This window comes from Hyaena hyaena, unplaced genomic scaffold (assembly GCF_003009895.1).
Source record: "Hyaena hyaena isolate Hyena2069 unplaced genomic scaffold, ASM300989v1 scaffold_209, whole genome shotgun sequence".
Classification (NCBI taxonomy): Eukaryota; Metazoa; Chordata; class Mammalia; order Carnivora; family Hyaenidae; genus Hyaena; species Hyaena hyaena.
Window position 1 is genome coordinate 1,157,824 of NW_024080844.1, and position 13,765 is coordinate 1,171,588.

Here is a 13,765-nt window from a genome sequence, read left to right on the forward strand (position 1 = left end):
CTGAGCAAGAGCCCTCCTACTAAAGAAGGGTCCTCGTGCGGTAGCCCCAGCAATTTCCATGTGGTGAAGAGAATATTCCTTTTATAATACACACTATGACATTCCAAAGTGAATGTTATTCTAAGTTCGGTCTCTTAAAGAGATTCACCCCCAATTTTTAGCCGTTTGTAAATTTCTGAATAGTCCATGCTATCTGGACATTAAAGCTTCTTAAATTGTACATTGTACCTAGAATTTTATTTTATAGTTTTGGAACATGAAAGGAATGTTTCCAACATCTACAGAAATTGCTGTGGGTCCCATGTTTGAAGAGCACCAGAATTTCCCAGGAAGCTTCCTCCAAAGTCTCTCCTCTATGGTTAACAGTAAAGTCGGATAGATTCTGCTGCTCATCAGGATGGGACTAAATCTAAAAAAACTTGGTTCTCCTTCCAAAAGCAGTCTTCTGGGTCTCTTTACAGCCAACTTCTACACCTCACTTAAGTAGAAGTCATCTTTAGCGTTAAATGAATCTCTAGGAACGTAATCCTAAACAGATAGATCCTCAAATTCTATCTTTGAACTCAAATTGGAAAACCTTCACCATACTTTGTTAAGATCATTGTCATAAGTCTTCTAGTCACTTACCAACATCGTATAGTGCCTTATTGATGTGGGGACTTCTAATTGCTACGTAAGGCTTCTATGACCTACATACGAGAGGAAAAAGCACCGCCATTTGTGATTTAATCACAAGTCAACCAGTAACCTCATCAAAAGGTTCATTTCTCACATCAGGGATGAGGACCTTTCAGACCTGATTTCTCAGAGAACTAGCCAAGGCAGTTGTTCGGTTTACAACAAAACAAAAGACTCTGCCACTCATTACATGGAGCTTCTGGTCGAACACAGAACTTGCTGTGGTTAGAAGGACTAGGCATGGTCTTCAGTGGGAAAGTACTGGCTGTGTCTCTTCTGTTTGTTCCTGGGGAAGGGCTTGAAGGCAGGTAGCAGCAGAAACTGCAGTGAAGATATTGTATCTTTTTTATACTATCAATCACTGAGAAGTCCATATGTCAAGTGTCTGATGGAGAGCAAGTTGTCAAAACAGAAGCCTGTGTCAGAGGGAAAAACGAAGGGCCTTTGGTACCCAGGATGCCCGAAGCTGGCACTAAAATGACAAGGGTAAGGACTAATTTATTTTTAAAGAGCACCTAATTACTGAATTAGTATTTTTTTTTTGCTTTAGGTATTGTCTTGAATACAGTCTGCGTTCATGTTTGTTTAATGTTTGCCAAAGTTTGGCTGTTTTAATGAAGAGACTGGATTTTGATAAAAGTGGGAATGGAAAAGTACGAGGCCAAGAGGTGAAGGAGGAGGGGCTGGTGCCCTTCCTGGCTGGCTGCAGGGCGGGACACCCAACCTGAACGCACAGCTTTTTGACAGGCAAATAAACCCCGCTCGGGCAGAAACTGCAAAATCCCATGTTAGGAGGAGATACACTAGAAACAGCAAGTTTTTCTTTCACATACAGTTTTTAAAAAAAATTTTTTTAAACGTTTATTTATTTATTTATTTATTTATTTTTTACAAATAGTTTATTGTCAAATTAGTTTCTACATAACACTCAGTGCTCATCCCCAAAGTGCCCTCCTTCATGCCCATCCCCCCCTCCCCCCCACATCCATCAGTCCTCAGTTTTTGTCAGCATTCAAGAGTCTCTCATGGTTTGCCTCTCTCCCTTTCCCCCACCATTTCCGCCCTTCTTCTCCCCCTTGGTCCTCCGTCAAGTTCCTCCTAATCCTCCTATACGTGCAAACATATGGTATTTGTCCTTCTCTGCCTGACTTATTTCGCTCAGCATAACACCCTCAAGGTCCATCCATGTTGCTACACATGGCCAGATTTCATTGTTTCTCATTGCCATGTAGTATTCCATGGTATAGATAAACCACATCCTCTTGATCCATTCATCTGTTGATGGACACTTAGGCTCTTTCCATGTTTTAGCTATTGTGGAGAGTGCTGCTATGAACATTGGGGTACATGTGCTCCTATGCCTCAGCATTTCTGTATCCCTTGGGTAAATTCCTAGCAGTGCTATTGCTGGGTCATAAGGGAGTTCTATTGTTAGTTTCCTGAGGAACCTCCACACTGTTTTCCAGAGGGGCTGTACCAGTTTACATTCCCACCAACAGTGCAAATCAGAGAAGTCTAGATGCTGGCGAGGATGTGGATAAACGTTTATTTATTTTGAGAGACAGAGAGAGACAGAGCATGAGCGGGGAAGGGGCAGAGAGAGAGGGAGACACAGGATCTGAAGCAGGCTCCAGGCTCTGAGCTGTCAGCACAGAACCCGATGCAGGGCTTGAACACACAGACCTCAAGATCATGACCTGAGCTGAAGCTGGATGCTTAACCGACTGAGCCACCTAGGTGCCCCAGATAATCAGTTTTAATAGGCCGGGGCCAGGTCTTATTTACTCCTTTAAAAAAGTGGGTATAAAGGGAGGAAGTAAGAGAAAGAGGGAAAAATGATACTTTTCATCAGGGACTAATATCCAGTATCTAGATGAGCTATCTCCGTAGGTGCTCAATAATCAATTATTTCAGGATTCCCCACGTAGCAGTCTTTCCAGACTGATCCACAAAATAGGCTTTTCTTCATGGTGTAATATTTTTTAAGTAATATATTTTTTCTGATTATTAAAAAGGTATGGGGCACCTGGGTGCCTCAGCTGGTTAAGCCTCGAACTTCAGCTCAGGTCACAATCTCGCGGTTTGTGAGTTCAAGCCCCATGTCAGACTCTGTGCTGACAGCTCAGAGCCTGGAGCTGCTTCAGATCCTGTGTCTCCCTCTCTCTCTGCCCCTCCCCTGCCTGTGCTCCCTCTCTCTCAAAATAAATAAACATTAAAAAAATATTTTTAAAAAAGGTATAATGCATACTTAACCAAGGGTGGCTAAGTATTTAAGATCTTATAAAAGATAAAATAACTGAAAAAATAAATGTATAAAGATGAATGTAAAAATTAAATGTACTCTTTTTTAAATTTTTTAAAATGTTTATTTATTTTGAGAGAGGGAGAGAGACGGAGACAGAGCCTGAGCAGGGGAGAGGCAGAGAGAGAGGGAGACACAGAATCCGAAGCAGGCTCCAGGCTCTGAGCTGTCAGCACGGAGCCCGATGCGGGGCTCGAACTCATGAGCAAGATCATGACCTGAGCTGAAGTTGGATATTCAACCGACAGAGCCACCCGGCGCCCCAAATGTACTCTTTTTTAAAATGTTTATTTCTTTTTGAGAGAGAGTGTAAGCCTGAGTTGGGGATGGGCAGAGAGTGAGAGGGGGGACAGAGGATCTAAAGCTGGCTCTGTACTGACAGCACAGAGCCAGATGTGGGGCTTGAACTCACAAACTGAGTTCACGACCTGAGCTGAAGTTGGATGCTTAACTGACAGAGGCAGCCAGGCGCCCCAAGTTAGATACACTCGTATCACTCACAGATAATATCTGGTACTAATATTTTGATGTATTTCCTTATAGGCTTTTTCCTTTTGAAGTAGATTTCGGCTTCGTTTCCTACCATCGCTCTATGCCAGCCATATCCCTTGCTATTTAGATGCAAGCATTATATACGGATAAATGTATGGTTTTAAAAAACATGAGAACATCATCTTCCCCTTGTTTTTAAAAAAAATTCCAAAAAGACCTTTTACAGATCTACTTTCATTCTCCCCTTCTATTGGAAATATACATCATTTCTACATTTTATTCTTCCAAGTAACACAGTAGTCAACAATCTTATACACATATTTTTGATCAGGTCTCTGTTTTTGTTAGGATGGTTTTCCAAGTCAAAGCGTCTATGTCATTTTCCTCATTTATTAAGTGTAAGATTAAAATAATACCTGCTTGATGGAGTCATTAGTGAGATTAAATAAGATAATGCTTATGAAAGTGCTAAATATAGTCCTTAGTGCATAGTGGACACTCAGTGGATATTTCATTTCATTACTTTTTAATCCTTTTAAGGGCTTGATAGATAGTATCAAATACACTTCCCCCAAAACTTTCAATGTACAACTCCTTCTAGTGAATTTCACCGCATCCCCGCAGAGCCCAAATGCTTAGAAGGCTTTTTCCTTCAGTTATCCATCGTAAGGAAACTATTAACGGGCACCAGACTCAAAATGACAGAATCAGATGTGAGTCAGGCCGTTAGGAGAGCTCGGATGAAACTAGAATTTCGTCATAGGACTGCCTCACCACCGCAGTCTCATTAACACAGAAAGGTACCAGCTGAGGTCGGGCTGGTTACAGCCCTGACGGAACGGAGGGCCTCTGTCGTCTTCGGTTCTGGCTCTCCTGGTCACACATCTTTCACGCCACCTCTACCCACTTCGCAGCAGCCTGGCTGCATGGTTTGGTGGTAAAAGGGGCCACCCCGCCCCTGCCGCTCCACCAGGCTGTGTTTCTACCTTCCACATCCTGTGTCCCCCACCCCCCCGCCACAGTTTCTGTTTTATTTTCAGATTCCTTCAGCCTCCTCTTCTCCTTTAGCACTATTTTCCTTAATAGTCGTCTTTTCGCGCATCTTACTGTGGCTGAAACTTTGGAACTGCAACATTACTATGGGAACAAGGAGTTGAGGGAGGGACCTCTTTTAAACACTTAACTCATTTCTTCCATTTCAGACATTTGATCATCTTTAAGTTATTGGATTGTATTTTAAATGTTGTCTCAGTGAGCAGTTCAACAGTATAAGGCTCAGTTTTTCGGACCCCTGGCGCCATTTGTGGGGAAGATTCACTTTTTAAGTCAGAAAAGAGGGATAATTTTAAATCCGCACAAGACTCCTTCCATCTTGCCAACTACCTTTGAAAACACTAGCAGTGGAAAACAGGACGTCCTAAAGCTGTCGGCACTGGTGGAAAGAACCAGGGAAGGTGAACGATTTAAGGTCTTCGTAGCAACAGCTAGCATTTCTGGAACGCACACTGCTCAGGTGCTTTGCCTTATTCATACCCATAGGCAGGGTCAGAACCGCCCAGGGTAGTGGGGTTTGGGGAACAGCAATGCCAGGATTCACACCCAGGCGGCCTTGGCCCTGGGACGCCTGCCAATCCAATAACACACACGTCTCAGTGTATATACTCCGTATAAAATCTTCACATTTATTGTAGAGAACTCTTTTGTTCCACAAAAAAAGTGCCTCCCAATGTATAGAAGTGTATAGAAGGGCACCCGTATACTCTCGGTGACGGGTACCTCCAGGCAATAATGCTGGCAGCCCTTGGCTTAGTAAAAGTACCAATGAAGAAAAGAGACACCGGAGAACTTGAGAGGTATAAAAAAATACGTCGCACATGCCGTTTGGAAATAACCCAAAGGGTTTGTTCTCAAAGGCTCTGTGCCTTCTGCCCTCTCCAGTCAGCACAAACCGCCCCCTGCCCCCCATCGCCCACCCCCTCATCCAGCAGCCAGCCACTCGGTGTCAAGGACAGCATGAGCCCCCGCGGGACTGCGGTTGAGAACAACGCGGTCCTCGCCCTTGAGGAGGTCTTCGCGGTGTGATTTCAACCTAGTGAACGACATGTTTACCTGATCCAGGTCATTTCGCAGAGCAATTTTGCTGGTGACCAGTTCATGGGCGAGGTCATCGTTCTCTTGTTCCAGCCTCATGCTGGCCTCCTGGAGTCTCCGGTTCTCCCTCTGCAGGGAAAGAGTGACAGCCAGAGGCGGGCATTAGCGCCTGGACGTGCCAGCAGAGACCAAGGGGACGGGGGGTGGGGGTGGGGGGACAAGCAGCGACAACAACGTGAACCTCCGAAGGTGAAGAAAGGAGAAGGCGCGAGTGGCACAGGGAGGCAGGACTGCTGGCTGTCTGGGAAACGACAGTGAGTGAAGCTAGCGGTGCAAGTGCGCCTCTCTGCCCAGTGACACTCGCAACTGTCCCTCCCAGGCTCTTTAGAAAAGGCTTCATTATAAAACACGTGCCACTAAAGGCAAAGGCTCCCAACGCCTCCCCAGTCCTGTGACGCTTTCATCTACACCCAAAACACAGACACAGGCCCTCCTCTGTTCGAAAGGTGCACAAATCCTGCCCTTGACCTCAAGGGAAACGGCACAACACAGAAAGGGGGAAATGGGGGGAAACCGCTAGATATTTCTTCACACTGTTTTTCCGATATCAGAGTTCCAATTCATGGAATATACTTAATTAAGAACATCAATCAAGATTCAGGATACAGGGCTGGGGGACTTTGGTGTCAGCAGACATTTCCATTCACGGGGTAAAAACACCTTTCTGAACACCAAGTTTTGTATTAGTAAAAAGCAACAGTCTTTACCACAAGGTCTCTAAATGTCTGTCTGAGTGTTTTTAAAACTGCAGATTAAGAGGTCCTGGATAAAAGAAATCACTGAGCTGTTTTTTTTCTTCTTCTTCTCTTGAACTCCCAGGAAAAATCTGGAAGAAATCATGTGATGAAAGGCCCAAGTCACATTCTTGCGAAGAAAGGTCTCCCCTGCACTGGCCATTTATGAACTGTGTATGTTCACATCCATTTTCAGAATAGCACTTTACTGTCTTCCACTGCAAAGTATCAAAAGTGCTTTTTAAATTTTTTTTGCTACTGTTAGCAGTTACAGGAGATCCAGAGAGCTGCCAGGAAAGACTTCAACGTTGAGGAGACCTTCCTGTTTTTCAGATTTACACTCCTAACGGTGTTTTCTGCAAGGGTGGCAGAAACTGAGACAAAGCAGTGCTGCTCAGCCAGAAGACACATCTATGTGCACAGCACAGTGTGTGGGGTGGAGTGACTCTCATTTTCCATAGAACCACCCGGGGTTGGTTACATGGGAAAAAGAGAGCCTAACTGCTGTTTTTCTTTGTGTTTTTTAAAAGAAGGGCTAAGAAAGCGATGGTGAGGGGAGAGCCCAAGACTTTCATGGAGGTAGAGGGTTCCCCAACAGGGCCAGCGGTGGGGGGGGGGCGGGGGGGGGCAAAGGATAAACCTCGTGTTGCCAAGAACCTGCAGGGTCTATTTCTGTCTTCTCTCTTGGGAAAGGAAGACTGGGAGAGCTGGGGAATGCCAAAACACTTTTTTAATGTTTGTTTATTTATTTTGAGAGGGAGAGAGTAGGGGAGGGGCAGAGAGTGAGGGAGAAAGAGAATCCCACACAGGCTCCATGCTGTCAGCACAGGGCCGGACTCGAGGCTTGAACTCAAGAACCCTGAGATCACAACTTGAACCAAAATCAAGAGTCAGACGCTCGACTGACTGAGCCACCCAGGCGCCCCACCAAAACATTTCTGAAAAACAAATCTATGATAGAAGATAAAAATGGTCCAAAATCTCTTAAATACTTTTAAATAAATCCATAATAGAATTCCATGCAGCATTAAAATTAAGGGGTAAATATCTAACAATAAAGGAAACGTTTAAGCCACCTTATAGAAATAAAAAAGACAAGTAACTAGAAAATCTCATTTTCCTAACAACATAAATAACATTCTTAATTGTAGGTAGTGGATTTATTTTTACGGTTGTCTTTGTACTTTACGAATGTTTAAGTTTTCTACAGTGAATACCTAATTCAGGTGTTTGAATGTTGTTTAAAAAAAATCAAGCGCCATTCAGAATTTCAATTCCAATGAAAACGATAAAATGCCCAAATGAGAAGTTGTTAAAATGCCCTCCTTTTGGAAGCTCATGTTCTACCGGAAACCATACTGATCTTTCTTTTTTGACCAAGATACAATGTAACCTCCCCAAAGCATGGCCTTGCCAAGAACCCTTTCCCAGGATGTTCCTGCAAAGACAGTGTATGTATTTGTAGGGACACACTGCACTCATCACATTCTGTCTGTCCCTCCATCTATAGAAGTTCTAACCTCCATAGGAAGTATAATAAAAGGAGAGACTAACGTATACATCAAGGGCATCTCCAGCTCAATCTTCCAATCTTTGCTGAAGCAATCCAAACTCTAACGGAGGCCGGAGAGTTAGTCTTTTACCCTGGTTATGTCTAAATATCACTTTTCTTGTGGAACCAACGTGCATTATTTGTTGAAAACTTAGAAATTATATATATATAAAGGGTTTTATAAACTTTTCCAGTTCATTTCCTCCTCGCCAGGAACGAGCAGCAATACCCAGCCCCTTTTCCTCACAGCACAGTTCGCAAAGCAGACCGCTTGAGCCTGGGAGTGAGTATTCTCTTCCTCTGACGAACCGCCTGAAAAACCATGGTGACGCTACTGTGGTACCTATTCCTGAACGAGGCGCCTGGTCCTACTGCAATCGTACTCGCAGGGCTCCAAGATAGAGTCCGCTCCACTCTTACTTACGTCACAGTCATTGAGCACCAGCGACAACGTGGCAGCCACCAGTTTTTCAGGTCACAAGGACAGATGCTTGGTGGTGGCAGTGGTGGTGGTGGGTGGGTGTGTGTGTGGGAAAATAACCTGCAGGCAAAGTTGCACAGGGAGAGCACTTTGTTCCAAGTGTTTTAAAGATGCAGCAGGTGGCTCCATCACTGCCGCTTGCAGATAAAGGCCTGATGGGTGATGTTATCTAAGGAGCCAGGAGCTCAGCTGGAACGTTCCCATCACCCCGGGGGCACAGGGCGGGGTGGGGGTGGGGGGTGGATCTGGAAGGAACCGTGAATGTCTGAGGGCCCCTAAGCTTTAGCGGAAGCTCCAGTCGGAGGTGTGCACACAGCAAGCAGCGCAGTGGGAAGGTGACGCCCGGCGGCACTCACAGACGCGCGGGGAAGCAAGCCGCGGGGCCGAAAATGCAGTATCGTCCTCCAAAGTCCTCCCTGCACCCAGAGGCGCCGCGCCCCCCCCCCCCCCGCCCAGGCTGAGAGCCCCTGCGCAGGGCCCGGCCCACGCTCCCCCCTCCGAGGGGGCCCTCCGGGTCTCTTACTTGGCTGCCTTTCGCAGCCCTTTCCCGACGGCCCCAAACTGTTTTCCCCGGACCTGACTGATGCAGGAGAAAAGTTCACCTTGCTGCTAGAACGGAGCAGAAAGTTCCGTCCGGATGGGCTGGGTCCACTGTGAGATGTCAGCGAGGGCGGCCCACCCGAGCGCGCCCGGGAGTCCGCCGGGCAGCGCGAGGGCAGCCGCGAGCCGGTTCGCAGGGGTGCCCAGCGGTGCCCAGCGGTGCCCAGCGGCTCCAAGCCCGGCGACACCGTGGGCAGAGCGCTGCCCTCCCCTCTCCGAGAAGCCTGCCGGAGACGCTGCTTACGGAGCCCGGAGCACCCCCACCGCACTGTCCGAAACCTCCTCCATCTCCCACACCTGATGCCACCCGAACAAAGGGACAACACTGTCCTCCTTCGTGCCCCCTTCCCCCTGGCATGGGAGCCGAACGGCTGGGGAAGTTTGCTTAGTAATTTCTGGGAGGAGGATACTGCATTTTTCAGACAGACAGATGCCGCTATCACAGACATAACACAGATTAAAAACAAAACAAAACAAAACTTACCTCCTCAAAAGTCATAGACCAACTACCGTTTTCAATCATAGGTACAAAGACAATTGAAAAAAAAAAAACAGAATATCCAATGAAACTGCACACCTACTGATACATTTACAAAACGGCAATAACAAAAGCAGACACTCGTCAATGCTGTTTTGCTATTTTTGTTTTTCCTTAGAGTGGCATTTACTCCAAGTTCTCTCTCTGACTGCAAACATTCACTGGAAGAAAGTGTACTTGAGGCAGCCAGTGGGCAAGTCTGAACTCAGGAAGAGGATACGCGGCCGCCCCTCCCTCTCCACGCTGCCATCTGTAGTTCGCGTGCTGATGGAAGTGCTGCTGGTGGAACCCTCAGCAACTCCGGTGGGAGCTGTTTAGACTGTGTTACTAAAGCTGGGTGGGAGGAACTTCCTTCCACAACAAGGTCAGAAGCCTTGCAAAACAGTTCATCTTCGGGCAACAGAATGACATGGCCGGGGAGGGGAACGCTTCTAGTTCTCTTCTGCTTCTTGGGGGCTGGGCGGTGGGTAAGGCAGTAGGAGGGATGGGGAACGTCATTTACTCCGTGAGAAACCAGAGAAATGTGAACTGGCATTCAGAAGAAAATAAACTAAGCCTTACAGGAAAAAATGACGGGGACAGAGGCAGCTTCATAAACTCCAGCTCAGTATTTTGGGTGTGTCGTCTGCTGCTATAATGAATTCTTGGCACAAGTTTTTAGAGACATTTAAGGGTCAGGCCGAAATGTTTTCCTAAAAGATCCAGCACGGTTTTATTAGCAACAACACACTCAACTCTCACATATTTTCCTTTGGGTAATTCTTTCAAGAGTTGATAATTATCATCATCAGATTTCAGCAAACAGTTTTTTGACATTCAGAGACAAATGCCTACAGATGAAATGTTTAAATGTCTACGTTGTCTGCAGATGAAGATTTGAGAGAGAAAATCTGGATATTTGAAATCATTTTATGCTCTTCCTTTACCCAACATATCCAATTTTATCTTTCTGGTAGAAATTTTTAAAAATTTAAATGTCAAACTAAAAACAAAATCTTGTTAGTAATAACTAACTGGCAGTTGGCAAACCAGACTGCAGTTCTCCTAGCATTTAAAAAACAGTCTTAGCTTATACTCTAGCACAGGGGTCAACGAAGTTTTCATATCAATGGCCAGACACTAAGCATTTTAGGATCTGCAAGCCACAAGGTCTTTGTTGAGCCTACTCCAACTCTGCCACTGTCGTGCAAAAGCAGTCCTGGGCGATGATTAATAAACAATGGATGTGGCTGTGTTGCAATAAAACTTTATTTACAAAAACAGGCAGTGGGCCGATCTGTCCCACAGGCCACAGTTTGCAGATCCCTGCTCTAGCATACAAATCAAAATTTAAAAAAGCAAACAGGTTACCGATAATGTCAAAACATGTTAGTGTGACATCATCTTCTCAGTACTACTATTTTAACAGGAAGCAAAACTTACTAAAAATTGAATAAAACTTTTCGAGAATTAATTCTGAAGATCATCAAAAAGCACACATAGAAATTTTTAATATGCATAACAATTTTACTTCCCTCAAGTATTAAGTATAACTCAATCAGCAAAGAGGCATTGTCAGAAAGCACCTTCTCCTTCTTAGCCAATTCGTTCAAGAATCCTCAATAGGGCTTAGGCTTGCAATTTCCACCATCTCAGGACAATGAGTTCATTGGATTATCCACACTCAAAAAGACTGGCGGCCTTCTGAAGTTTATCCCGAAGTTATCACAGGCAGACAGAAACCATGCTCTTGACTCTTACTATTCATTAAAAGCACAGTACTGCATAAACATAAATATTTCCAAAAGCCAATGACAGTCTCTGTGATGAGGAAAACTAAAAAATAAAATCTGTTTATTTTCATTGGTAGGAAAACACTTTTCAAAGATGGATTCACTTAGCTTGACTTCCTGAGGAAGGCAAGGCCCAACACAGTAAGAAAAAGGAAAGGCATTCCACCCCCACTCCAATCCTGGGTAAAGAAGTCTAGCAAAATTTAAACTTCTTTCACTTGACAAGTTAAAACCAAAGGTGAGAACTGTCTATTATTTCATTAGCTATTGAGGGATGGCAAATAATACAAGTACAATGAAGCTTTACTCTACATTTTTGTATTGTTTTTGCCAAGTATAATTAAATAGTTTCATTTCACATTATATGCAGGGACAACTGATATACAAAAATCAGTATGTGCAAGACACACTTTTTGTAAACTTAGAGGAATTATTTTCTTCCTGTTTGAGTGACACTTTGATAAGAGAATTACTATTTCTAACCTCACAAAAGAAATGAAACATTCTAAATTTAATTATACTAAACATGGCTGAGATACTCCAATTAGAAATGATGGATAATATTCTGTGTCCCAACTCAAGAGAGTTTGAACATTCGTGATCCTTTCTAGGAATTGCTCATCTCGAACAGGTGATAACATAATCTTTCATTATGCTTTGGGAGACTTGCTTAATTTAATTAATTAGCTGTGCTTTTTAAGGCTTAACCCACATTTGTGCAGGAAGTTCTTTAATTAAACAAGAAAAGCATCCCATCTTCCAGAGGTAGATTAATTTATTTAAATTAATAAATGTGTGGTTCTTGAAAAGGTGCTGTCAACAGATTACAATATTAGAAAACCAACTTTCCCTAAATGGAAATAATTCATCTCCTTAAAACAGGAAATAGTATTATAATTCCTCAAGTTGGTAACTGCTTACTAGGGGCTTGGCTACTAAATTTTAAAATATACTTAAACAGCTACACCTATTTGTTTGTCTTCTGGGGGCTTGTATGAAAATGAAAACGTAGATGATGCATTTCTATGGACAAAACTTCAGTCTGAATTTCACTTTGTTTGAAATAAATTAATTTACCAACCAAAATACTACCACACCAATTTGGCCAGGTCAAACCTAAGAAGAGCAACGAGAGAGGATTAGAACAAATGCTCTATATTCTTCTTCTAGTAAAGTTTCTCTTCTGTGTCTTGGAATCTAGTCACGAAGGAAAGCAGAGAGAGTACACCAAAGACCGTAGAAGTCATTATACAGCTAAGTTTCGAATGCAAACTGAAGCCAACACCAGGTAGCCCACTGTGTACACATATTTATATGTTTATGTCAGGCTGCATATGTATTTATGTATGAAAATGAATGTTTCACCCATTTTCCCCTATAAATAGGAGTACATGTAGGATTTATAGTCATTAATTAGCTCCAAACCTGACAGGAAGGTCTCCCTCCCACAAGTATGGCTTCTGTGTAGGCACTTCTGGTGTGACTTAGGATTTATGAAAAGATGGTGGGCTGGATGCCAATCCTCTTGAAACATTTTACTTAGAGATTTTTTTTTTTTGAGACATAATTCACATACTATAAATTCATCTTTTTAAAATGCACAATTCAATGGTTTTAGGATATTCACAAAGCTGTATGACCATCACCTCTGCCTAATTCCAGAACATTTTTGTGTTTAGGGTTCTAAGATGTAAACTTATACAAACATAATTCATCTCTCTCTTTATGGTTGAGATTTGTGTGTTAGATTCAGGTGTATTGGGTGATATACCTTGAAAATGTAGATATCTGCATATGCCATAAAAATAGACACAATACACGTATTTGGACGCAGCCAGAATGTGACTGCTGAGCGCTACCTCTGCACTGCTGAGTTTTAATCCTATCTCTGGCTTCCATGCAAGAGCCCTTTTTGTCTGCAAGGGAAACAGCATCCAACTGCAAAATCTCTCAGACTCTTTCATAGTATGCATAACATTTCTGGGCCTTTAAAAAAACTGACACATGGGCACCTGGATGGCTCAGCCGGTTGAGCATCTGACTCTGACTCAGGTCATGATCTCACGGTTTGTGGGTTCGGGCCCCACATTGGGCTCTGTGCTGACAGCTTGGAGCCTGAAGCCTGCTTCAGATTCTGTGTCTCCCTCTCTCTCTCTCTTCCTCCCCTGCTTGCACTCTCTCTCTCTCTCTCTCTCTCTCTCAAAAATAACATTAAAATAAATAAATAAATAAATAAATAAATAAATAAATAAGTAGATAGGTAGGTAGGTAGGTAGGTAGACAGACATGATTTTCCTACCTCCCTTGTCACAGAGTGAGCGGGGGGTAGATGTGGCATTTTCAGCAGTATGGATCTTAATGGGTGAGGAGGGGTTGTTAAGTGAACTGGTAGGTAGAAGGTCTAACTTAATGCCATAATGACATCCTTAAGTTATTGTTAAGAATTTACACAACACTAGGTTCCC

The 13,765-nt window shown here is 43.7% G+C and overlaps 1 protein-coding gene across 4 annotated transcripts in view; it reads right to left on the reverse strand.

Moving 5' to 3' along the window:
- Positions 1–13,765, reverse strand: part of RABGAP1L (RAB GTPase activating protein 1 like) — a 746,017-nt gene that overhangs the window by 17,653 nt on the left and 714,599 nt on the right. For 3 of the 4 annotated variants that reach the window (XM_039242377.1, XM_039242373.1, XM_039242375.1), the window contains one exon: positions 5,582–5,692. In XM_039242377.1, coding sequence (XP_039098308.1) covers positions 5,582–5,692 — 111 coding nt within the window. Of the gene's footprint in view, positions 1–5,581; positions 5,693–9,474; positions 9,890–13,765 lie in introns of those variants that run through there. The other variant, XM_039242376.1, reaches the window with a different exon arrangement.